The 23,791-nt window shown below is 42.8% G+C and overlaps 1 protein-coding gene across 2 annotated transcripts in view; it reads left to right on the top strand.

Moving 5' to 3' along the window:
* Positions 1-22,712, top strand: part of LOC147368704 (putative adhesion G protein-coupled receptor E4P) — a 37,065-nt gene extending 14,353 nt beyond the window's left edge. Inside the window, exons 8-17 of one of the 2 annotated variants that reach the window (XM_086409756.1) lie at positions 71-178; positions 4,703-4,887; positions 5,453-5,620; positions 7,650-7,844; positions 10,452-10,687; positions 12,302-12,368; positions 12,935-13,026; positions 13,873-14,053; positions 17,495-17,590; positions 21,682-22,712. In XM_086409756.1, the coding sequence (XP_086265882.1) occupies positions 71-178; positions 4,703-4,887; positions 5,453-5,620; positions 7,650-7,844; positions 10,452-10,687; positions 12,302-12,368; positions 12,935-13,026; positions 13,873-14,053; positions 17,495-17,590; positions 21,682-21,792 (1,439 nt within the window). In that variant the 3' untranslated portion in view covers positions 21,793-22,712. The remainder of the gene's footprint in view (positions 1-70; positions 179-4,702; positions 4,888-5,452; positions 5,621-7,649; positions 7,845-10,451; positions 10,688-12,301; positions 12,369-12,934; positions 13,027-13,872; positions 14,054-17,494; positions 17,591-21,681) is intronic. The other variant, XM_086409757.1, reaches the window with a different exon arrangement.
* The last annotated feature ends 1,079 nt before the right edge of the window (positions 22,713-23,791 follow it).

Below are 23,791 nucleotides of genomic sequence, written 5' to 3'. Positions count from 1 at the left end.
GGGAGTTATTAGCAAGTTTTTTAGGCATGAGAACTGAGCAAAGCAGGACTCACTTTCCTAATGTTTTCAGTTTATGAAACCAAGAAGTGCAATGAGACAAGTGAGAAGACTGTTCTAGAAGCTGGAAACAACACGATGGATATCGACTGCCCAAATGCTTTCAAAGGAACCACAAGAGGTACTGTGTCTAAGATGACCTATACTCTTGACCTATAATTTCTAGGCACTGTTGTCTCATTTCTAGGTGATGAAGCCAAGCTTCCAAAGCATTCAAGGTAAGAAGACTCTTCTGGCAGAATTTAAAGATCTGCTTTGACCACTAACCAGGCAATTTTGAGGACACAGTTTGTATGGACTTTGTGATACACGCGGAGGTTCAAACAGAGATTCCTTGACTTAGTTCCTTAAAAGGGACGGGCTGGTGCCTGCTCAGTTTCATGTGCTGATCCAAAAAGCTTACGCTTTTTAAAAAATTTTATTTTTTAAGTGAAGTCCCTGGTGGCTCAGCTGTTAAGACTCCGCCTGCAATGCGGGAGACCTGGGTTCGATCCCTGGGTTGGGAAGATCCCCTGGAGAAGGGAAAGGCTGCCCACTCCAGTATTCTGGCCTGGAGAATTCCATGGACTCTATAGTCCATGGGGTCACAAAGAGTCGGACACAACTGAGTGAGTTTCACTTTCATAGTTGATTTACAATGTCATGCCAGTCTCTGCTATATAGCGAAGTGACTCAGATAATACAATTTCTTTTTTAAATATTCTTTTCCATTATGGTTTATCACAGGATATAGACCATAGCTCCCTGTGTTATAACAATAGAGCCTTGTCGTTTGCCCGTCCTCTGTATAACAGTTTGTGCCTCCTCGCTCATCCTACATGCCCAGTCCCTCCCTCCCCCATCCACCTCCCCATGGCAACCTCAAGCCTGTTTGTGTCTGTGAGTCTATTTCCATTTTGTAGATAGGTTATTTTGTGCCATATTTTAGATCCACATGTAAGTGATATCATATGGCATATTTGTCTCTCTTTCTCACTTACTTCACTTAGTATGATAATCTCTAGGTCCATCTGTGTTACTGCAAATGGCATCATTTCATCCTTTTTTTGGCTGAGTAATATTCCATTGTATATACATACCACATCTTCTTTACCTATTCTTCTGTTGATGGACTTTTAGGTTGTTTCCATGCTTTGATTATTGTGAACACTGCTGCTATGAACATAGGGGTATATGTACCTGTTTGAATTATAGCTTTAGCAGGAAATATGCCCAAGAGTGGGATTGTTGGATCATGTATTGGTTTTTTGAGGAACCACCACACCATTTTCCATGGTGGCTGCACCAACTTACATTCCCACCAAATGTAGTATAGAAGCGTTTCCTCAGAGAAGCTCACTCTTGATGATGGCACATGAGTTGCCTCAAACACTCTTTCCCTTGAGAAGCATTATATAATCTCTCTATTCTGCTAGCCTGCTGCTGCTGCTGCTGCTAAGTTGCTTCAGTCATGTCCAACTCTGTGCGACCCCATAGACGGCAGCCCACCAGGCTCCTCTGTCCATGGAATTCTCCAGGCAAGAACACTGGAGTGGGTTGCCATTTCCTCCTCTAATGCATGAAAGTGAAAAGTCAAAGTGAAGTGCTCAGTCGTGTCCGACTCCTAGCGACCCCATGGACTGCAGCCCACCAGGCTCCTCAGTCCATGGGACTTTTCAGGCAAGAGTTGGCAAACTTTTTCTGTAAGAACACAAGAGGACAAATATTTCTGGTTTTGGGGCCAGATGGTTTTTGTTTTATCTGCTCAACTCTTGACATTGTAGTGTGAAAGCAGCCATTGGTGATATGTAAATGAAGGGACATGGCTGTGTGCCAATAAAACTTTATTTACAAAAACAGGTCGTAGGCTGGATTTGACCCCCAGGCCATAATTTGACACCCTTGCTTTATTCTGTCATTTTATTTAAGTCTCTGCATCACATCCACACTATGCGACCCTTTCTAATTTATTTATTTGTTTGTTGTCTATCTCTCCCACGACATCATCTCCCTGATGGCAGGGACTCTGCCCATTTTGTTCCCTGTTGTGTTGTGATGCCTGGAACACTGTCCAGTACACAGTAGATGCTCAGTAAACATGTGACAAATGAATGAATGAATGCATGCATGAAAAGTATTTCAAAGAGAAAGACCCAGTTACCTTGAGAGAGTGAAATACTTGTTCCTATGACTCCTCTGTAAAATTCCTGGCTACTGGTTAATCTTCACTGTTTACTGTGAGCTGTAGAAGAGAGGAGGGAGAGGGGAAAACATATAAAACTGAGTTGATTTTTATTATTTTTTCAACCATTCACTCCTTTTTAAAATCTATTTTTTAATTGATTTTCGGTTGTGCTGGGTCTCTGTTTCTGCTTGCGGGCTTTCTCTGAGTTGCAGTGCTCAGTATTTCTCATTGTGGCAGCTTTCTCATGCATCCAGCCTCCACGGGATGCATGGGCTTCAGTACTTGTGATTCACAGGCTCTAGAGCACAGGCTCAGTAGCTGTGACTTACTTGCTCTGCGGCATGTGGAATCTTCGAGGACCAGGGATCAAATCCATTTCCTCTGCATTGGCAGTGATTCTTATCCACTGGACCACCAGAGAAGACCAGTTGGTTTTTTTAGATCGAGTGATATAGGTGGTAAGTGGTTTGGGGTAAAACTGGCATGGTGGCACGTGAATGATTGCAGTTTAGGAAACCGTGTCATACTGTGCATTCAACTTCTATGACTTAAATTCTTCTAGCATGAAAAGGGAAAGGGAAGAGGGTGGGAGGGAGACAGAGAGAGAGAAAGAGAAAAAGAGAGAGAGAGGCTGAGCGAGAGAGGTAGGAGGAGGGAGTGAGGGAAGGGTGAGAGGATAAATTGAACAGAATGGGCCGTCACGATACTTTTCCATTAAATTAGATACCCAGGAGTCAGCTTGAGGTGGAAGATGGGAATTATTTGGAATACTTTTTAAATTAATTTTTGTTGGCGTATAGTTGCTTTATAATGTTGTGTTAGTTTCTACTATCCAGCAGAGTGACTCAGTCATGTGTATACACATATCCCCTCTTTTTTGGATTTCCTCCCCATGTAGCTCAGCACAGAGCATTGAGCAGAGTTCCCTGGCTATACAGTAGGTTCCCATTAGTTATGCACTTTATACATAGTGTTGATACTGTACAGGGCTTCCCAGGTGCTGCAGTGGTTAAGAATGCACCCGCCAGTGCAGGAGATACAAGAGGTGTGGTTCAGTCCCTGGGTTGGGAAGATACCCTGGAGTAGGAAATGGAAACCCACTCCAGTGTTCTTGCCAGGAAAATTCCATGGACAGAGGGGCCTGGTGGGCTACAGTTCATAGGGGTGCAAAGAGTTGGCCAAGACTGAGCAACTGAGCACACACACATCAGCAGTGATATATGTCAATCCCAATCTCCCTGTTCATCCAGCGCCCCACGTCCCCCCTTGGTGTCCATACATTTGTTATTTAGGTCTGTGTCTCTGTCTCTTTGGCGAATAAGATCATCTGTACCATTTCTCTAGATTCCACATATGCGTGTTAATATATATTTGTTTTTCTCTTTCTGGCTCAGTTCACTCTGTATGACAGTCTCTAGGTCCGTCTGTGTCCCAACTTTATTTCATTTTATAAATGAGTAGTATTCCATTGTACAGACATACCACATTTTCTCCATCCATTCCTTTGTTGATGGATATCTAGGTTGCCTCCGTCCCTTGGCCACCATAAACAGTGTACAGGAATGAATATGAGGGAGTCATCATCTATTCAGAAACATTTGATTTCTTCATCCCACATGAGTTCCAGGCTTCTCAGGTGGTGCTAGGGGTAAAGAACCTGCCTGCCAGTGCAGGAGATGTAAGAGATGGGGGTTTGATCCCTGGGTCGGAAAGATCCCCTGGAGAAGGAAATGGTAACTCACTCCAGTATTCTTGCCTGGAGAATCCCATGGATAGGGGAGCCTGGCGGGTTACAGTCCATGGGGTCGCAGAGAGTTGGACATGACTGAACGGGCACATGCACATGTGCGTGCCCACACAAACACACACACACACGCACACCTGAGTTTTACCTTCTGGAGACAAACATCTTGCCTTATGATTCTCCTTTTGATGTCTAATGTTCATATATAAATATTTTACAACACATCGATAGAATATTTTGCACATGCTGCTGCTAAGTCGCTTCAGTCGTGTCCGACTCTGTGCGACCCCAGAGATGGCAGCCCACCAGGCTCCCCCGTCCCTGGGATTCTCCAGGCAAGAACACTGGAGTGGGTTGCCATTTCCTTCTCCAATGCATGAAAGTGAAAAGTGAATGTGAAGTCGCTCAGTCATGTCTGACTCCTAGTGACCCCATGGACTGCAGCCTACCATGCTCCTCCATCCATGGGATTTTCCAGGCAAGAGTACAGGAGTGGGGTGCCATTGCCTTATATCCCTTATAATGTGTGATACATTTGACTATATATTACATATACAGAATAATAATCCCTAAGACACATGTAATGTATTGATTGGGCAATGGAAAAGACTTCCAAGTGCAATTATGACTTTATATAACCCTTACAACCCTTTACAACCCTCACACAGAACACTAATGTACCAATTCCCCAACCTCTAGATACCCTAGCAAACGTGACTTTTCTTCCATTTTCTCAGATGCAAGTGCAGTGGCGCTTATCACTTATCGATCTCTTGGGGATATTCTAAATGGATCCTTTTTCAGTGATAGAAGAGGGATAAAGGAAGTCAACCTGAACTCTCAAGTGATAAGTGGCTCCATTGGTGTGAAGGAAAAAGTTGATCTATCTAAACCTGTGTTCCTGACCTTCCAACATACTCAGGTGAGCAAAATCTAGGCTTTACCTTGAACAGGTGAATTATCAGTCCAGGCAGGAAACTGAATTCAACTCTGATCATTCAGAGTTAAGAGAACTAACAAATGTTGAGGCACTCAGAGATGGCAAATGTGGGACAGCTGGTATCACACTTAAGCATAAAAAGGCAATAGGGGAAAAAAAGCACTGGGGGGATGAGCATTGCCCAGTGAAGGCTGCAGGTATACAGGAAGATTGGCAATTGGAGATGGAGACAGTTGGCAGCAGAAAAGCAGTACAGAAGAAATACCGGAGCTGCCTCTTCTCCCTCTCATCCATTTCTCTCATTGGTCTTATCAATGACCAACAACCTGGGGAAAGCAGTGCATAACAGTCAGTCCCAGGGAAAACCAGAGATGGGCAGAATAAATGAAGAGCAAATCCCACAGTGAAAGTGGGGTATGCAACACTTCCCCACAAGGGTTTCAGAGTTTTTCCAATCCAGTTTCCAACCCAGTGCACCTCACTTAACCTATAAAGTTGAAATGATAAAAACCAGAAGAAATCCACTTTCATGCTCTTCTCTTTCCAGCCAGGTGGTGGGAGGAGAAAATATTTCTGTGTCTACTGGAAAGGATCAAAGGATGGGGGCAGCTGGTCGACGGAGGGTTGCGCTCATTTGGGCAGCAATGATTCTCACACCCAATGCAAGTGCTCCCACCTTTCCAGCTTTGCTGTCCTCGTGGCTCTTGTTCCCAAGGTACAACAATTTATGGTCCCTTACAGTGAACTTGACTGTGTCCAGAAAGACTCTCCGAGTCTCAGGGAAAATAAAAAAAACAACTCTGAGATAAGGTGTCAAGCAGAATTACTTGAGAGGTAATTCCAGGAAGCATCAGTAAGGGACTGGGAAATGAAATGGGAAAGAGACAGAAGCCAATCAGAGAAGCCAGATGCCAGGTACCACTATGAGTAACTGGGGTTACTTCCCTCTGGGAGATTTTTGGAGTCAGGGTAGAAGACACACCTCAGAGTCATCCTAAATGAATGGCGAGAAAGCTGGGTTATTTATACACCATCTCCCTTCAGTCATTTGTTGAAAGCTACATCATTGACTCAATGGATATGAATTTGAGCAAATTCTGGGAGATAGCAGAGGACAGAAGAGCCTTGCGTGCTGCAGTCTATGGGGCTGCAAAGAGTCAGACGAGACTTAGCGACTGAACAACAACAACATCCAGGGAGTATTCATTCTCTTGACATGTCCATGGGCACGGGCAGAGTGTGCTCAAGCTAGCAGAGAAAGCCCTCAATCATTGAAAAGTCGGTTGTCAGCCCCTACGGTGGAAAGATCCATGGAGACCTGTTACTCTGCGAGAAATAGACCTAACCCCCATCGCCCAGTCACACCAGAACAAAGGCAACTGACCATCACCCATGTAAAAGCACAGCCCCCTAAACTTCCCAGGTCCCAACCATACCTCAGATAACTCGCATTTAAAGAAATTTACCTAACTTGTTTCCCCACTTATTTTAAACTCCCATTTATTGGTCATTGACTGGAAGATAACACCATATTTCTTACGTAAACGCACAACCTCATTTTGTTCATTTAACAGATTTATATATAAGTAACTTTCTTGTTGTTCAGTCACTAAGTCGTGTCTGACTGTTTGAGACCCCATGGACTGCAGCACGTCAGGCTCCTCTGTCCTCCACTGTCTCCTGGAGTTTGCTCAAATTTATGTCCATTTATAACCAGTGATGCTATCTAACCAACTCAATGAACATGAATTTGAGTAAACTACTATATGTCTGATGCCATTCCAGGCATTGTGGATACTACAGAGAACAAAACAGCCTTCATGAGATTATATTTGATTGCTGTCTTGTCCAATAGGATCAGACATATGGTTATTGCACACTTAAAATGTGACTAGTATGACTGAAGAAAAAAATTCTATTCCATTTGAATGTATTGAAATTAAGAAATAGTATAAAATATTTTTCCACTAAATACAACTTTGTTTTTTGGTAGGACGGTGCTTTACTTTCACTCTTTAAAATATAGCATTTGATTGAGATGCTCGGTAAGTGTTAAGTACATACTGGGTTTCAAAGACTGAATATGGAGGGAAAAGAGGACCAACTAGTTCATTAATAACTTTTACACTGAATGTAATTTGAACTGATTATATTTTTGTTATATCATTATATTAATTATATGACATTCAACACGTTGAACTGATAGTATTTTGAACATGTGTACATGAGTGCTAAATTGCTTCAGTCGTGTCCGATTCTTTGTGAGTGTAGCCAGTGAACTATAGCCCACCAGGCTCCTCTGACCATGGGATTCTCCAGGCAGGAATACTTGAGTGGGTTGCCATGCCTGTCTCCAGGGGATCTTCCTGACCCAGCGATTGAACCTGCCTGTTACATCTCCTGAATTGGCAGGCAGGTTCTTTACCACTAACACCACCTGGGAAGCCCAGTATTTTGAACATGTACTATTAAATCAATTAGACTTGTTTCTTTTGACATTTTCAAAAATATGGCTACTAGAAAATTTAAAATTATGCACATGGCTCATCTGTTTCTATTTGTCAATGCTGGTCTAGCTCTGTGTGATAAATGCTATAACTACCCATATTTTGAAGAGGGAATCACCAAGTCTTAGAGAGATTAAGTCATTTCTTTGGGAGCTGATCTGGAAAGTCCATCCGATGCTCCATCAGGAACATACCTATAGAGCTGGAATAATATATTCCTCTTTTGGTGTCTTCTAGGAGGATCCTGTGCTGACCATGATCACCTATGTGGGGCTGAGCCTCTCCCTGCTCTGCCTCCTCCTGGCAGCCCTCACCTTCCTCCTGTGTCGATCCATCCAGAACACCAGCACTACTCTCCACCTGCAGCTCTCCATCTGCCTCTTTCTGGCCCACCTCCTCTTCCTCGTGAGGATTGATCAAACTGAACCTGAGGTAGGAGAATTAACATATTATTTATTTCATGGTCCTAATCCAATCTAGCCACTTAGTTTGGAGGAAAGATGGGATGAATGATGATAAACACCAATGATTGTGTAGGGTAAAAAGCAAGAATTCCCATTTTATCTCTCTGTGTAATTTTGAACATGACCCATAATTTCTTTTTTTTAATTTTATTTTTTAAGTATAAATTTATTTATTTTAATTGGAGGGTAATTACAATATTGTATTGGTTTTGCCATACATTGACATGACTCTGCCACGGGTGTACACATGTTTCCCATCCTGAACCCCCCTCCCACCTCCCTCCCCATCCCATCCCTCTGGGTCATCCCAGTGCACCAGCCCCAAGCATCCTGAATAATGTATCGAACCTGGACTGGCGATCTGTTTCACATATGATAATATACATGTTTCAATGCCATTCTCCCAAATCATCCCACCCTCACCCTCTCCCACAGAGTCTAGAAGACTGTTCTATACATCTGTCTCTTTTGCTGTCTCGCATACAGGGTTATTGTTACCATCTTTCTAAATTCCATATATATGCGTTAGTATACTGAATTGGTGTTTTTCTTTCTGGCTTACTTCACTCTGTATAATAGGCTCCAGTTTCATCCTCCTCATTAGAACTGATTCAAATGTATTCTTTTTAATGGCTGAGTAATACTCCATTGTGTATACATACCACAGCTTTCTTACCCATTCATCTGCTGATGGACATCTAGGTTGCTTCCATGTCCTGGCTATTATAAATAGTGCTGCAATGAACATTGGGGTACACGAGTCCCTCTCAATTCTGGTTTCTTCAGTGTGCATGCCCAGCAGTGGGATTGCTGGGTCATATGCCAGTTCTATTTCCAGTTTTTAAAGGAATCTCCACACTGTTCTCCATAGTGGCTGTACTAGTTTGCATTCCCACCAACAGTGTAAGAGGGTTCCCTTTTCTCCACACCCTCTCCAGCATTTATTGCTTGTAGATTTTTGGATCGCTCTACTGACCCACAGGGGAAAATGAACTACTCTTAGGATAAACCACTGATATTTTATAGTTTATTTGTTGCAGTAGCTATTGTAACCCTAACTAACACCATCAGTCTGACACTCAAACATTTTGTTAAATCAGACTGATGGTGTTAGTTAGGGTTACAATAGCTACTACAACAAATAAACTATAAAATATCAGTGGTTTATCCCAAGAGTAGTTCATTTTCCCCTGTGAGTCAGTAGAGGGTGAGTGAACAGGTGTAAAGGGTATCTCTACTCCAACCTCAGGCCATGGGAGGCTCTCTCATAGCATACACAGCTTCCAAGGTCATCCTGAGATTCTTTCCATTTTGACCAAGTGGAAAGAGAAAGAGGGTGGTGGAGTCCTAGGAGAGGGGTTTATATGGACCTCTCAAATCCCATTGGCTAGAAGCCAGTCACATGGTCAAACTAACTGCAAGGAGTGCTGGGAAATGTAGTCTCTGTTTGGTAAGTCGAGTCCTAGTGACAAACTGAGGGTGGATGGAGGCTTGGCATTTTGGTGGATGTGACTTTGCTGGTTTCTGCCATACATTTCATAAATAAAATTAATTGGAACCATGACCTTTGATGTCTGAGAGCTAGAGAAGATGGATGTCCCAATTCAAGCAGAGAGAGCAAATTCTCCCTTTCTCCAACTTTCTGTTCTATTTATGCCCTTGACAAATTGGATGATGCCAATCCTCATTGGTGAGGGCCATCTTTGTTACTCAGTTTATTGATTCCAATGCTAATCTCTTCCAGAAACATCCTCACAGGCATGCCCAGAAATAATGTGTTATCAGTTGTCTGGACATGCCCTAGCCCAGTCAAGCTGAAACATAAAATTAACCATCCCATCCCCCCAAATGCCAAAGTCAATGGAGTATTGATTTGCTAACTCTTGTCTATTATGGATTTGAGTGCTGCTCCCACAGTGGCTCAGATTGTAAAGAATCTGCCTGCAATAGAGCAGACCCAGGTTCAATCCTTGGGTTGGAAAGATCTCCTGGAGAAGAACATGGCTACCAATCCAGTATTCTTGCCTGGAGAATTCCATGGACTGAGGAGCTTTGCAGGCTACAGTCAATGAGGTCACAAAGAGCTGGACATGACTGAGTGACTAACACTTTCACTTTTCACCCATGACATTCATTTCTTGGCACTTCTGGCTTGCCCCATGCACAAGATAGGCAGATTTCAATGGTTGGTGAGAGTCCCTAGAAGATGTGTTTCCCCTAAGCAAAATGGCACAGGTGTAAGAATTGAAATTCCAGGCTAGCATGCAGGAAATAATAAGTGTTAAGTATATAATTTGACTTCCCAGGTGGTGCTAGTGATAAAGAACCAATGCAGGAGACATAAGAGATGCAGGTTTGATCCCTGGGCAGAGAAGACCCCCTGGAGGAGGGCATGGCAACCCACTCCAGTATTCTTGCCTGCAGAATCCCATGGACAGGGGAGACTGGTGGGCTACAGTCCATGGGGTTGCAAAGAGTTGGACACGACTGAAGTGACTTGGCATGCACACAGGCAAGGATATAATCAGGTACAGACCACATCAGCTCCATGTTCCTAACTCTACTCTCCCCCCAGGTGCTGTGCAAGGTCATCGCAGGTGTACTGCATTACCTCTACTTGGCCGCCTTCACCTGGATGTTCCTCGAAGGGCTACACCTCTTCCTCACTGTCAGGAACCTCAAGGTGGCCAACTACACCACTGCAGGCAGATTCAAGAAGAGGTTCATGTACCCTGTAGGCTATGGGGTCCCAGCTCTGATTGTGGCTGTATCAGCAACAGTAGGACACAAGAATTATGGAACGTATACTCAGTAAGCATGATGAGTGCATTCATGGTGGAAGTGGTGTCCATTACCAATACAAAATCTGAAACAGTGGGGGTAGGGAGGGGCTGGCAAACTTCCTATAAAAAAAAAAAAAAAACAAAAAGAAAAACAACAGATGGTAACTATTATTGTTTTGCAAGCCATATGGTCTTTTTGGAAATTACTCAACATTGCCCCTGTAGTGTTATAGACAATTTGTAAATTAATGGATGTGATTGTGTTTAAATAAAACTTTATTTACAAAAACAAAGAGAGGACCAGATTTGGCCTATGGGCCATAGTTGTAACCCTTGGAATAGAATCAAGTATGGGAGATTTTCTGCCTACTGAGTATTGGTAATTGCTTACTTTTACCAGTTTCATATTGCCATGTCCTTTTTCAGAATAAATTATATTGATAAATTATACTATTTTTTCAAATATAAGCTATGAAAGAATACAAAGTATTGGACATTAGAGTGCTTGGTACATGAAATATGCTTGATTATTAGTGTTGATAGTTTTTGTAGCTGAAAATTACTACTTTTACTCTCTTATTTTAGCAATCATTATTATTAGAATCCACCTTCAATGTGGGAGACCTGGGTTCAGTCCCTGGGTTGGGAAGATCCGCTGGAGGAGGGCATGGCAACCCACTGCAGTATTCTTGCTTGGAGAATTTCATGGACAGAGGAGCCGGGTGGGCTACAGTCCATGGGGTTGCCAGGAGTCAGTCATGACTGAGCAACTAAGCACAGTACATTATTAGAATACATTTATTGGGATTCCCTGGTAGCTCAGCTGGTAAAGAATCTACCTGCAATGCAGGAGACCTTGGTTCAATTCCTGGGTCAGGAAGATTTGCTGGACAAGGGAATGGCTACCCACTCCAGTATTCTGGCTTGAAGAATTCCATGGACTCTACAGTCCATGGGGTTGCAAAGATGCAGATAAGACTTTCACTTTTCACTTTCACATGGTATTAGAATACATTATTAGCTACAATCATTGGTCTTTAATTCTGTCAGGAAATGTATTAAAAATGCATGAACATTATCTCATTTAATCTTTACTATGAGATCTATATGATGGAAACTTTGATAAAAGAAATCAAAATAAATTCAAATAAATGAAGTGATAGTCCATGTTCATGGACAGGAAGACTCAATATTGTCAATAAGTCAGTTTTTTCCTACTTGATCTATAGATTGAATGTATTCCCAACCAAAATCCCAGAAAATTATTTTGTGGATATTGACAATCTGGTTCTGATGTTTATAGGGAGTGGCAAATGACCCAGAATAGCTAACACAATATTGAAGGAGAAAAGCAAAGTCAGAGGACTGATAATACTATCTGACTTCAAGACTTGGTATATAGTCACAGTAGTTACTTAAAAGTGTTGAAAACATTTTGGTTGGCCCCACTTTATACTTGGGAAACTGAGGTTCAAAGCATGCAGTTTGCAAGAGATGAGGACCCATGTTTAATTCCACCTAATATTCAGATCTGAACCAAACAGGTATGGACACTGCTCAGATATTGCTACAGTAGCCGGAATTCAAGTCCTTTGCTTTCTCCTAAGAAATCAGCAGCTAATGCTTATCTTTCTCTCAACAGCTGCTGGCTCAAACTTGATAAAGGGTTCATCTGGAGCTTCATGGGGCCAGTAGCACTCATTATCTTGGTAGGTGACCAACCATTGATATTTACTGGTGAAACACCGAGTGTGTTTCTTACCTGTTAAAGTGGAAATGAGATGTGATAAGGAAATACAGCCTAATGTGATCAACCCTTCTTGCTGGAAATATTGTCTTCAGATGTCTTTCTTCAGCTTCCCCCAGCTCCCTGGTTCCTCTGATATAACATAACCCTCTGCTGGGAAGTCTTTTAAAAATCCAGGATTTGTTCATTTGACAAAACTTTAGAAAATATTCACTCTGCATAGAACATTTTCCTGTTTGCCAAGAAATTCCTGGTTACATCCGTCATCCTGGTATAGATGTGAATAGCATTCTTTCACTTTTAAAGTGTCCTGGCTTGAATGATAAATTATATAGTCATGCTAATCAACCATCAGATGCATGGGTTCTATAGTCTGTGTTGTATAAAAGACCAGAGCCTGTGTGCATATCACTACCCTTATAAAGTCTGTATCTTTTGGGAAAAGATTCTTAGGTCTACCTCAAGTTGGGTTGCATGACATAGCTTCAAAAGACAGTTCCAAGTCAATTTTCCATTCTGTTTCCACAGATAAACTTGGTGTTCTACTTCCAAGTTCTGTGGATTTTGAGAAGCAAACTTTCCTCCCTTAATAAAGAAGTTTCCACCATTCAGAACACCAGGTAAGAATGCATACCAGAATTAGTGGTACCCATAGATTTTTTTTTCCTATAGGACCACATTTTCTGGGACCACCCATACAAAAATAGGGTATAAAACTTCCAGGTAAAAGACTTTGCAGAGGAATAATTTTCAAGAGTGAGAAAAAAGCATTATTCTCAGAGGTCATAAACGTTAGGTTTTCCATTGCTCCTGTGCAGAAAGGTTCATCAGTACTATCTTCTTAGACTGCATGTATGCATTAATATGAGATATTTGTTTTTCTCTTTCTGACTTACTTCACTCTGTATAAAAGGGTCTAGGTTCATGGAGACGCAGACACAGAAAATAGACTTGTGGACACAGTAGGGGAAGAAGAGAGTGGGATGAATAGGGAAAGTAGCATTGAAACAGATACATTACCATATGTAAAATAGATAGCCACTGGGAATCTTCTATATGATGGAAGGAGCTCAAATCTGATGCCCTGTGACAACCTAGAGGGGTGGGATGAGGTGGGAGGTCTGAGGGAGGTTGAAGATGGAAGGGGCATACCTATGGCTAATTCACGTTGATGTATGGCAGAAACCAATACAATTATTGTAAAGCAATTATCCTCCTACTAAAAATAAATTTTAAAAACTACTTTTAATTTCAAAAGAAAAAACAAATTGGGTTCTGCCTTCTTCAAGTTGTATGAGTTCGAGGAAGACACTTTGCCACATGAGCTACTCATGAGGTTTAACTAAGGTGATTCATGAGAGGGCTTCCCAGGTGGCACTAGTGGTAAAGAATGTGCTGAAAGCCTTGAGTGCCATGCACACTATGTAGTGATAAATGAGAGGTATTACTGTTTTTTCCTTTTTCAGAGTCATGACATTTAAAGCCATCTCTCAGCTGTTTATCCTGGGATGTTCTTGGGGTCTTGGTTTTTTCTTGGTTGAAGAAGTTGGGAAGACCACTGGATCGATCATCGCCTACATGTTCACCATCATCAATGTTCTACAGGGGACTTTGCTTTTTGTGGTACACTGTCTTCTTAATCGCCAGGTAAGGCAAATCATTTTGTGTCTCACCAGCTTAATCTGAAAGTCTTGTTGAATTGTTGTTCATATCCTCGCCCTTCTCTGACCGTGTGAAAGTCGCTTAGTCGTGACTGACTTTTGGCAACTACTGTCCATGGGATTCTCCAGGCCAGAATACTGGAGCAGGTAGCCATTCCCTTCTCCAGGGGATCTTCCGAACCCAGGGATCAAACTCAGATTTCCCACATTGCAGGCGGATTCTTTACCATCTGAGCCACCAGGGAAGCCCTGGAGTGGGTAGCCGTTCCCTTCTCCAGGGGATCTTCTCTCTGACCTTGTATATTTATAATTTTGGAGTTGCCTTGATTCTAGGAAGAGGGTTTAGGTGCTTCTTGGGTAAATCATGTGCTCTGAGTCTCATCCATTCATCATTCCAATCTGGACCTGCCATATGGAAAAAAAAAGGATTGTTAGTCTAGTTATTAATAACTTCTTTTTAAGTAAACTTTTTATTTTGGAATAATTTTAGAAGTATATGAAAGTTGCATGCCTTTGTCTGCTGGTGACTGCCATAAAAAATATCACAGAGTGATCTGGTCAATAGAAATTTATCGTCTCACAACTCAGGAGACCAGATGCCTAATATCAGGATGCCAGTATGTTTGGGTTCTGAAGAGGACTCTCTTCTTGGTAGATGGCCACTTTCTGAAAGTGTCTTCACATGGGAGTGAGAATGAGAGTTTTCAGGTCTCTTCTTATAAGGATGTTGTTAATCCTATTGAACAGGGACTCGGTGCTTATGACCTCATGCATGCTAAGTTGGTTCAGTCGTATCCGACTCTCTGCGACCTCATGGTCTGTAGCCCGCCAGGCTCTTCTGTCCATGGGATTCTCCAGGCAAAAATTGGAGTGGGTTGCCATGCCCTCCTCCAGGGGATCTTCCTGACCCAGGGATTGAACCTGTGTCTCTTGTGTCTCCTGCATTGGCAGGCAGGTTCTATACCGCTAGCACCACCTGGGAACTTATGACTGCATTTAACCTTAATCACTTCCATCAAGGTCATACCTCCAGATATAACCACATTGGGAAAGTTAGGGCTTTCATACATGAATTTTCAGGGGACACACTTTAATTCATAGCAGAACACATATCAGTCTGGATAAGGGAGATTCTGCTGTAGTAACAGTTAGCTCATCCCCCTCTGATTTCAGTGGCTTACAATGACAAAGGCTTATTTCTTGCTTATGCTACATAGCTGCAGTTTGATATGTATCATCTTCACTCTGTGATGAAGGCTGAAGGGACAGCCCTTATTTATTAGTAGAACATTAGTGTGTTCATGGCAAAGGGAAAGGAGATTATGACAAAGCACAGTTCAACTCTCTTTCATTGGCCAAAGCAGATCCCATGGCCATACCTGAGTTTGTCAGAGAGAGGATGAATAATCCTTCTAGTCAGGTGCACTGTATGGAAAAACACTGGTTTATTGGCATAATTTTATATTACCACAAACCCAGAAAGACCAGAATCCTGGTATTTCCACTAATTGGGTTGCTGTGTGACTCTGGGAAGGTTTCTTACGCTCTCTGAGCCTTGGTTTTTCTCATCTGCAAATATGGCAATACCAGCCTCACCAGATTGATAATTAAACGAGATAACATAAAACAAATGTCTTAGCAGTTTGTGGCACACATGTTCTCAGTGAGGATCATTATAATTTCACTCTTTATAGGGTAAAAATTGAAAACAACTTTCCTGGCTTTTTCCCCTTTGCTGTTGAGTAGACCTATCAGCAATTAAGATGCTGGCGGTGAAAAGACCATCTTAACAATTTACAAAGTTCTCTTTCATCTTTTAGTGCCTTAATGCTTGGTGCTCCTCACACACAGAAGTAAAATAGAACTTAATGCGAGTTAATGTTGAGTATTAAGAATTTAGATGTCTTTTAAAAAATATGATAATGTGGTTAAAGGAAGGCAATTCATGGAATCACAGTGGGTGGTCTGTGTCAGGGCTCTGAGTAAAAATGACAAGATTTTGCATGCTGGCCATGTGATCTTCAGTTCAGTTCAGTTCAGTTCAGTCTCTCAGTCGTGTCCGACTCTTTTCGACCCCATGAATCGCAGCACACCAGGCCTCCCTGTCCATCACCAACTCCCAGAGTTCACTCAGACTCAAGTCCATCGAGTCAGTGATGCCATCCAGCCATCTCATCCTCTGTCGTCCCCTTCTCCTCCTGCCCCCAATCCCTCCCAGCATCAGAGTCTTTTCCAATGAGTCAACTCTTCACATAAGGTGGCCAAAGTACTGGAGTTTCAGCTTTAGCATCATTCCTTCCAAAGAAATCCCAGAGCTGATCTCCTTCAGAATGGACTGGTTGGATCTCCTTACAGTCCAAGGGACTCTCAAGAGTCTTCTCCAACACCACCCTTCAAAAGCATCAATTCTTCAGCACTTGGCTTTCTTGACAGTCCAACTCTCACATCCATACATGACCACTGGAAAAACCATAGCCTTGACTAGATGAACCTTTGTTGGCAAAGTAATGTCTCTGCTTTTTAATATGCTATCTAGGTTGGTCATAACTTTTCTTCCAAGGAGTAAGTGTCTTTTAATTTCATGGCTGCAGTCACCATCTGCAGTGATTTTGGAGCCCCAAAAAATAAAGTCTGACACTGTTTCCGCTGTTTCCCCATCTATTTCCCATGAAGTGATGGGACCAGATGCCATGATCTTCGTTTTCTGAATGTTGAGTTTTAAGCCAACTTTTTCACTCTCCTCTTTTTAATGTGGTTAAAGGAAGGCAATTCATGGAATCACAGTGGGCGGTCTATGTCAGGGCTCTGAGTAAAAATGACAAGGTTTTGCATGCTGGCCATGTGATCTTAGGCAAGTCAATTTATTTCCAAGAGTCTCAATTTTTTCACATTTAATTGGGGGTAAGAGAAGAATCTTTCTTCTGTTGTTTCTTCTGAATGTTACATTGCATTGGTTAACGTATTAACTGATACATTGTCTATAAAGTACATTAAACATTGCTAGTGTTCAATAAATAATGGCCTTCATCTTCGTAATCATCACATCACCATTACCTTCTTTGTCATCATCACCATCACGACCATAATCCTTTTCATCATTATTACTATCATATCATCACCATCACCATCACCACCATCATACCAACATCATCATCATTTTCACCATCACCCTCACCACCAACATCATCATTATTATCATCCTATATAGAATCCTTATGGTGCCTTTCATTTAGTAAATGCCTCTTTAACAACCAAGCAAATCCAGTCTAAATTAAATGAATCAGCATGAATATGGCAATATTATACCAAGAATCAGTATAAGGGTGGCAGAGAATATGTCTTGGCATCCACACCTTTAATTTCCTGTTTTAGGGTCTTTTCTCCCAAACCAAGCTTTGGATGTAACACAAGCCTCTATATTCCTTAGGTGCAGATGGAATTCAAGAAGTGGTTTAGTGGGGTGCGGAAAGGGGTTGAAACTGAAAGCTCTGAGGTATTTCGCTCTGCTACTCAGACCAAAATGGTAAGATGGGCTCTTCTGCAATGCCGTGTACTTGTCTGAACTCAGTATCTCCTGCTACTCGGAACTTCCTGGTTGTTTGATCTGAAAAAAAGAGAGAGATTACATTAGATTCCTGCATTAAGCTGTGGAAGTTTCTGGGTTTTGAGACCAAACCCAGAAAATCTCTTTTTTCCCTTTTTCTTCCTCTCCCTTACTTCCTTTCTTCCCTTTTCCTATCTTTCTTCCTTCTTTCCTTTCTTTCTTCCTCTTCAGTCCATTAACAAATACCCAATGATATTTAACAGAAATGTTACACGTATTCAACAACATTCTTTTAACAAAAATTAACTGAGTTCCTAGTTTGTGCCAGCCACTGTTTTAGATATTGGGGGGAAATCCTCGCCTTCACAAAGTTGATATTCCAATAGGGAGTAGACAGACAGTAAATACCAAAAGTAGATTATACAGAGTGCTACAAAATGATATATGCTATAGAAAAAATATAGAGCAAAGGACTCACAGATACAGAGGACAAACTCATGGCTGGACTTGAGGAGAGGCGCTGCAGGGGTGGGGACATGGGGGGTACGAACAACTGGGTATAAGATGGGCTCAGAGATCTATTGTACAACACAGGGAATATGCCCAATATTTTATAATAACTTCAAATGGAAATTAACCTTTAAAATTATATTAAAATTTTAAAAAGAAAATGAAAAGGGGAAAAATTTAGAAAGCAATCAGGAATGCACCAGGCTGAAAGAGTTTTGTTGTTCTTTAGTGGCTTAGTCGTGTCCAACTCTTTGTGACCCAGTGGACTATAGCCTGCCAGGATCCTCCATCCATGGAATTTTTCAGGCAAGAATACTGGAGTGGGTTGCTGTATCCTCCTCCAGGGGATCTTCCCATACAGCGATTAAACCTGCATCTCCTACACTGCAGCTAGATTCTTTACCACTGAATCACCAGGGAAGCTCTGGGGAAGTTTATTTTTAAATAATGTGGCCATAATGAACCTCCCTTCCCAGGTGGCTCTGGTGGTAAAGAACCTGCCTGCCAATACAGGAGACATAAGAGATGCAGGTTTAATCCTTGGGTCGGGAAGATCTCCTGTAGGAGGACCTGGCAACTCACTCCAGTATTCTTGTCTAGAGAACCCCATGGATGGAGGAGCCTGGTGGGTACACTTCATAGAGCCACACAAAGTCGAATACAACTGAAGTGACTTAGCGCACAGCACATTGAACCTCCCTAAGACTCTGGCACTTGAGTCCTCAGTTGTGTCCAGCTATTTGTGACCCCATGGACTGTAGCCCAGCAAGATCCTCTGTCCCTGGAATTCTCCAGGCAAGAATACTGGAGAGGGTTACCATTTCCTTCTCCAGGGGATCTTCCAGACCCAGGGATCAACCTGGGTCTCCTTCATTGCAGGCAGATTCTTTACTGTCTGAGCCACTAGGGAAGCCAAAAAACTTGATGAATATACCTAATTTTTAAAAAATGACCCCTGGGTAATCCTCTGGTGGTCCAGTAACTAGGGCTCTCTGCTTTCACTGCTGAGGGCGTGGAGTCAGTCTCTGATGAGGGAATTAAGATTCCTAATGCTAAGACCCTAATGCTGGGAAAGACTGAAGGCAGGAGGAGAAGGGAGCAGCAGCAGATGAGATGGCTAGATGGTATCACCGACTCAACGGACATGAGTTTGAGCAAACTCTGGGAGATAGCAAAGAACAGGGGAGCCTGGCCTGCTGCAATCCACCAGATCGCAGAGTCAGACATGATTTAGCAACTGAACAATAGCAACAAAACAAGAAATTAAGACTCTCAAATCCAGTGAGCAATTTCCACTAGCCAGGCATTGCCCTAGGCAGAAGGAAAACAATAGTGACCAAAGCAATGAAATTTATAGAGAGTAGAGATTGACCAAAACACCTTTAGGGGCAGGACAAATATCATACAGTGAGTATGCAGAGAATTAGAATATAATGATAGGTCATGAGGAAAAGACTATTTTGGAATGAATGATTAGGGAAAAACTGAGGAGGTGACATTTCAACTAACTATATAGAAGAGTCCAGAATAATAATCATAATCCCTTATTTTTTTTAATGTGGATTATTTTTAAAGTCCACATTCTTGCCTGGGAAATCCCATGGATAGAGGAGGCTGACGTGCTACAATCCATGGAGTCTCAAAGAGTCAGTCACAACTTAGCGACTAAACAACAACAAGATTTTTAGACTTTACTGAATGTGTTACAATATTGCTTGTTTTATATTTTGGTTTTTTGGCCCTGAAGCATATGGGATCTTAACTCCCCAGCCAAGGATTGAACCCACACCCTCTGCATTGAAAGGCAAAGTCTTAACCACTGGACCCCCACAAGAGTCTCATAATCCCTATCTTTGGACAACGTGTTACATTCTAAAAAGCACATAATCAGAGACTTTCCTGGTTGTCCAGTGGTTAGGTTCTGTGCTTCCACTGCAGGGGGCATGGATTAGATACCTGGTCCGGAACTAAGATCCCGCATGCTGTGTGGTGGAGCTGCCAATAAATAAATAAGTAGTACATAATCAACCTAACCAAGCTTGCAACCTCCATTAATCCTCTGTAGCGTTTAAGTGATCCATCACTATTGGGTTTATATAGAGCCCAAGTGTCTGGATTCAGATCCCAGATTCTACCATCTCCAGGCTGTGTGACCTTGCACAAGCCGCTTGATATCTCTGAATCTCAGTTTCTTCATCTGTAAAATGGGAATGATAATATCTGTCTCATCATGAGAATTAAATGATATCTTATAGGTTAAGTGCTTCAAACGCTACCTGGCACACAGTGTATGTTAGTTGCTCAGTCATGTCTGACTACTTGTGACTCCATGGACCGTAGTTCACCAAGCTCCTCTGTCCATGGAATTCTCCCTGCAAGAATACCTGAGTGGTTGCCATTCTTTTCTCCAGTGAAACTTCCTAACCCGGGGGCTAAACCCAGGTTTCCTGCATTGCAGGCAGATTCTTTACCTCTGAGCCCCCAACATGTAATGTTTGTGAAGAAACTAAGTTTTTAAACCCCATCATAGATGGTGTTATGGGGTGTTGAGTAAAAAAACCAAAAAAACACACAACCTAAAAGTTGAGAATTATGTTTTATTTGTCATACTTCCGAGGACTTCAAGAAGAGCCCTGAGGGACTGCTCCAAACAGGCAAGGGAGGAGTCAGGATATATAAGAGTTTTTACAACAAAGATCAGGTAGTCAGAACAGCAAAAGATTACTGTTAATTAAGGGAGATTAACTTAAGGGACATCTTAAGGAATTTAGTGCTTTTCTATGTACAGGAAAATGTGAGTCTGCATGTTTGCTCTAAGTCCCTTCAGTCGTTCCCACTCTATGCGACCCTATGGACTGAAGCTCTCCAGTCAAGACTACTGGAGTGGGTTGCCATGCCCTCCTGGATCTTCCCCACCCAGGAATAGAGGATCTTCCTGACTCAAGTCTCTTAAGTCTCCTGCTTTGCAGATGGATTCTTTCCCACTAGCACCACCTGGGAAACCCACGAGAGCCTAGGCTCTTTGAAATAATTCCTTTGATAAGCATCTTAGCTATTTACCTCCATATCCCATTCTTTCTCATCCTGAGTCCCCTCAGGGTGCACCTTTGTAGGTGGCTGTACCATCCTTTGTTTACTGATACATCAGGCAACATTAATAGCACCCCACTCCAGTACTCTTGCCTGGAAAATCCCTTGGACGGAGGAGCCTGGTGGGCTGCAGTCCACGGGGTCGCTAAGACTCGGACACAACTGAGTGACTTCACTTTCACTTTTCACTTTCGTGCCTTGGAGAAGGAAATGCCAACTCACTCCAGTGTTCTTGCCTGGAGAATCCCAGGGACGGGGGAGCCTGGTGGGCTGCCGTCTATGGGGTCGCACAGAGTCGGACATGACTGAAGCGACTTAGCAGCAGCAGCAGCAGTAGCTTCGGATTTACTGAGCTTTGAACCTTAGAGCAATTCTAGCTTGTCACTTCCAAGCACGCTTAAAAGTTTTAGTTAATTTCTGAGGTGTTCATTTCCCTTCAGCTTTTTCTCCACATTGTTTCCCCCAAATAGGAGAAACTGGAGAAGTCATCAGAATTCTTTTGCAAAAAAGACTCTGCGTCTATCCAGCGACCGCCTGGGCCTCAACTTGTTAGTGTTTCTTGGCTCAAAACAGACAACTGAGCTGCGTGTGGACTGCGCCCCCTCGTGGTCATGTATGGATGGGACCAATGCCACTGTGGACCTTACCTGTGAAAATGAGTCCTAACTGATTTCCTCATCTTGGTTTCTCTCTCCATAGAAGGAAAGGGACACCTGGGGGAATTCTTAGATTCAGAATCCAGTATTGTGTGTCAGGCGCAATCAAATGGTTAAGAAATCCTTTTTAATGATGAGAGAAATAAGTGGATTTTCCTCTGCTAGACATTACCAACTTGCCTATGACTGACTAACATCTGGATCCAGCTTACAGATTCTCCTCTGGCTTCTCCGCTGCATTTTATGCTCCCCAAGATTTTGCATCTCTGGACACCTGCATAATTCAATAATTCTCATATGAATTAATATGAAAAGAGGGTTGCATGCTTGGCAATGCAAAAATGGGACACCACCAGTCCCACTTAGGAGTGAATTGTCTTCAGGAAGAAGTTTGCAGTCAGAACACCAGCACTTTTCCGTTTTCTTTGCCTGAAGACTTTTTTGAACCTACCCTACTCTCTGATTAAATATAATTTTGTTTTCTTAGTTTCATCTCTGAAGGAAAGTTACAGGGCTCAAAATAGCCTGGCGTTAAAGTTCCCCTCCAGGTCCTCCCCACCATTCTATGCAAAACAAAGAACTCTCTCACCCCAAGAAAAAATGGACATTAAGGTTGATTATGCCCAGCTCCCAGCCGGTCCAGCCTCTGGCTGATCTCCAAAATTCCTTGCCCCAGCCGTTTAAGAGATAACTACTCCGAACAACCTTGAAGAACAGGCCCCCTTAAGACAGTAGCTTTCCACGTACATGCCTATATATACTTACTGTTTTCTTGGGTAAGTGCAGCAGCTCACTAATCTGACTGCTGCCCCTTCTCGCCTCATTAAAGGTGATCTGTCCCTGTAGAGTGCTGGTCTCGTTATTTTTCTGAACCTCACCTTCTTTAACTCCCTTACCCTACATTTTTGGTGTCGAAACCCCAGGAGGTTGACGGTTCCTTCTCCTTCTCCACGGCCAGCTCTTCGCAGCGTGGAAGCCTGCCAAGCTCTTTCCCGCTGGGGTTTTCAAGACCTCCTCAAGAGGACGCCCTATGCCTTCGTGAGCGGTACAAGTCCTGTGTAAGGGCTTTATTGGTTTTCTATGTAACCCGAGGAATATTGGCCTCTCTCTCTCTCTTCCTCTTTTCTCTACACTTTTCTTTTCCACAAGACCGACCAACTCCAGGACAGAGGCCTTTTGCCATTCGATCCCTTTACATGCAACACTCCACTCAAGCCGGCCCCTAAATTAAGGTAAGATCCGGACGCTGTTCTAGAGGCTCCCTAGAACCCAGTTCTCTCCGATCCCGGGACCCCCGGCCTAGGACCACTCTGTAGGCGATGGTGGGGGACCCTCCACCTCGACACAGAGCTCTCTTCTCGTAACTCCTATTGCGACTACGGGTGACAACTCGAGCTCCCAATAAGAGCCTTTGCTTGCCTTTCAATTATGGGGTCTGGCCAATCTGTCCCAAAAGATTCCTCTCTAGCTTGTGTTCTCAAAAATCTCAGACCACTCACTCACTGAACTCAAAGCTAACTGCTTAAAACAACTCTGTATACAGATCTGGCCTCAATACCAATTAGACAATCAAAATTAGACAATCAAAATCCTGGCCTGAGATCGGGACTTTCGATTTCAATATTTTATCAGATCTCACTAACTTCCTCAAATGGAATGGCAAATGGTCAAAGGACCCCTATATTCAAGCCTTCTGAGACCTTAGAAGCCATCCTTCTCTCTGCAAAGACTGTTCATCAAATCCTCCTCTGCTGTCTCTCCCTGTCCATTACAAAAGAATCCAAATCTAAAGCCCCTAAAAGGCCCCCTAAACCCTCAGCCCCCGATTTTGACCCAGCAGATGAGCCTCCTTCCTACCGCCCCGGAGAAAAAGCTTCCGGAGACGAAACCCCATCCTCTAGCCCTTCCTCCTCTGAAACAGAAG

This window comes from Bos grunniens, chromosome 7 (genome assembly GCF_055505025.1).
Source record: "Bos grunniens cultivar Pamir isolate PY7600 chromosome 7, Bosgru_T2T1.0, whole genome shotgun sequence".
Taxonomy (NCBI): Eukaryota; Metazoa; Chordata; class Mammalia; order Artiodactyla; family Bovidae; genus Bos; species Bos grunniens.
This window is presented reverse-complemented; position numbering and strand designations above follow the sequence as displayed.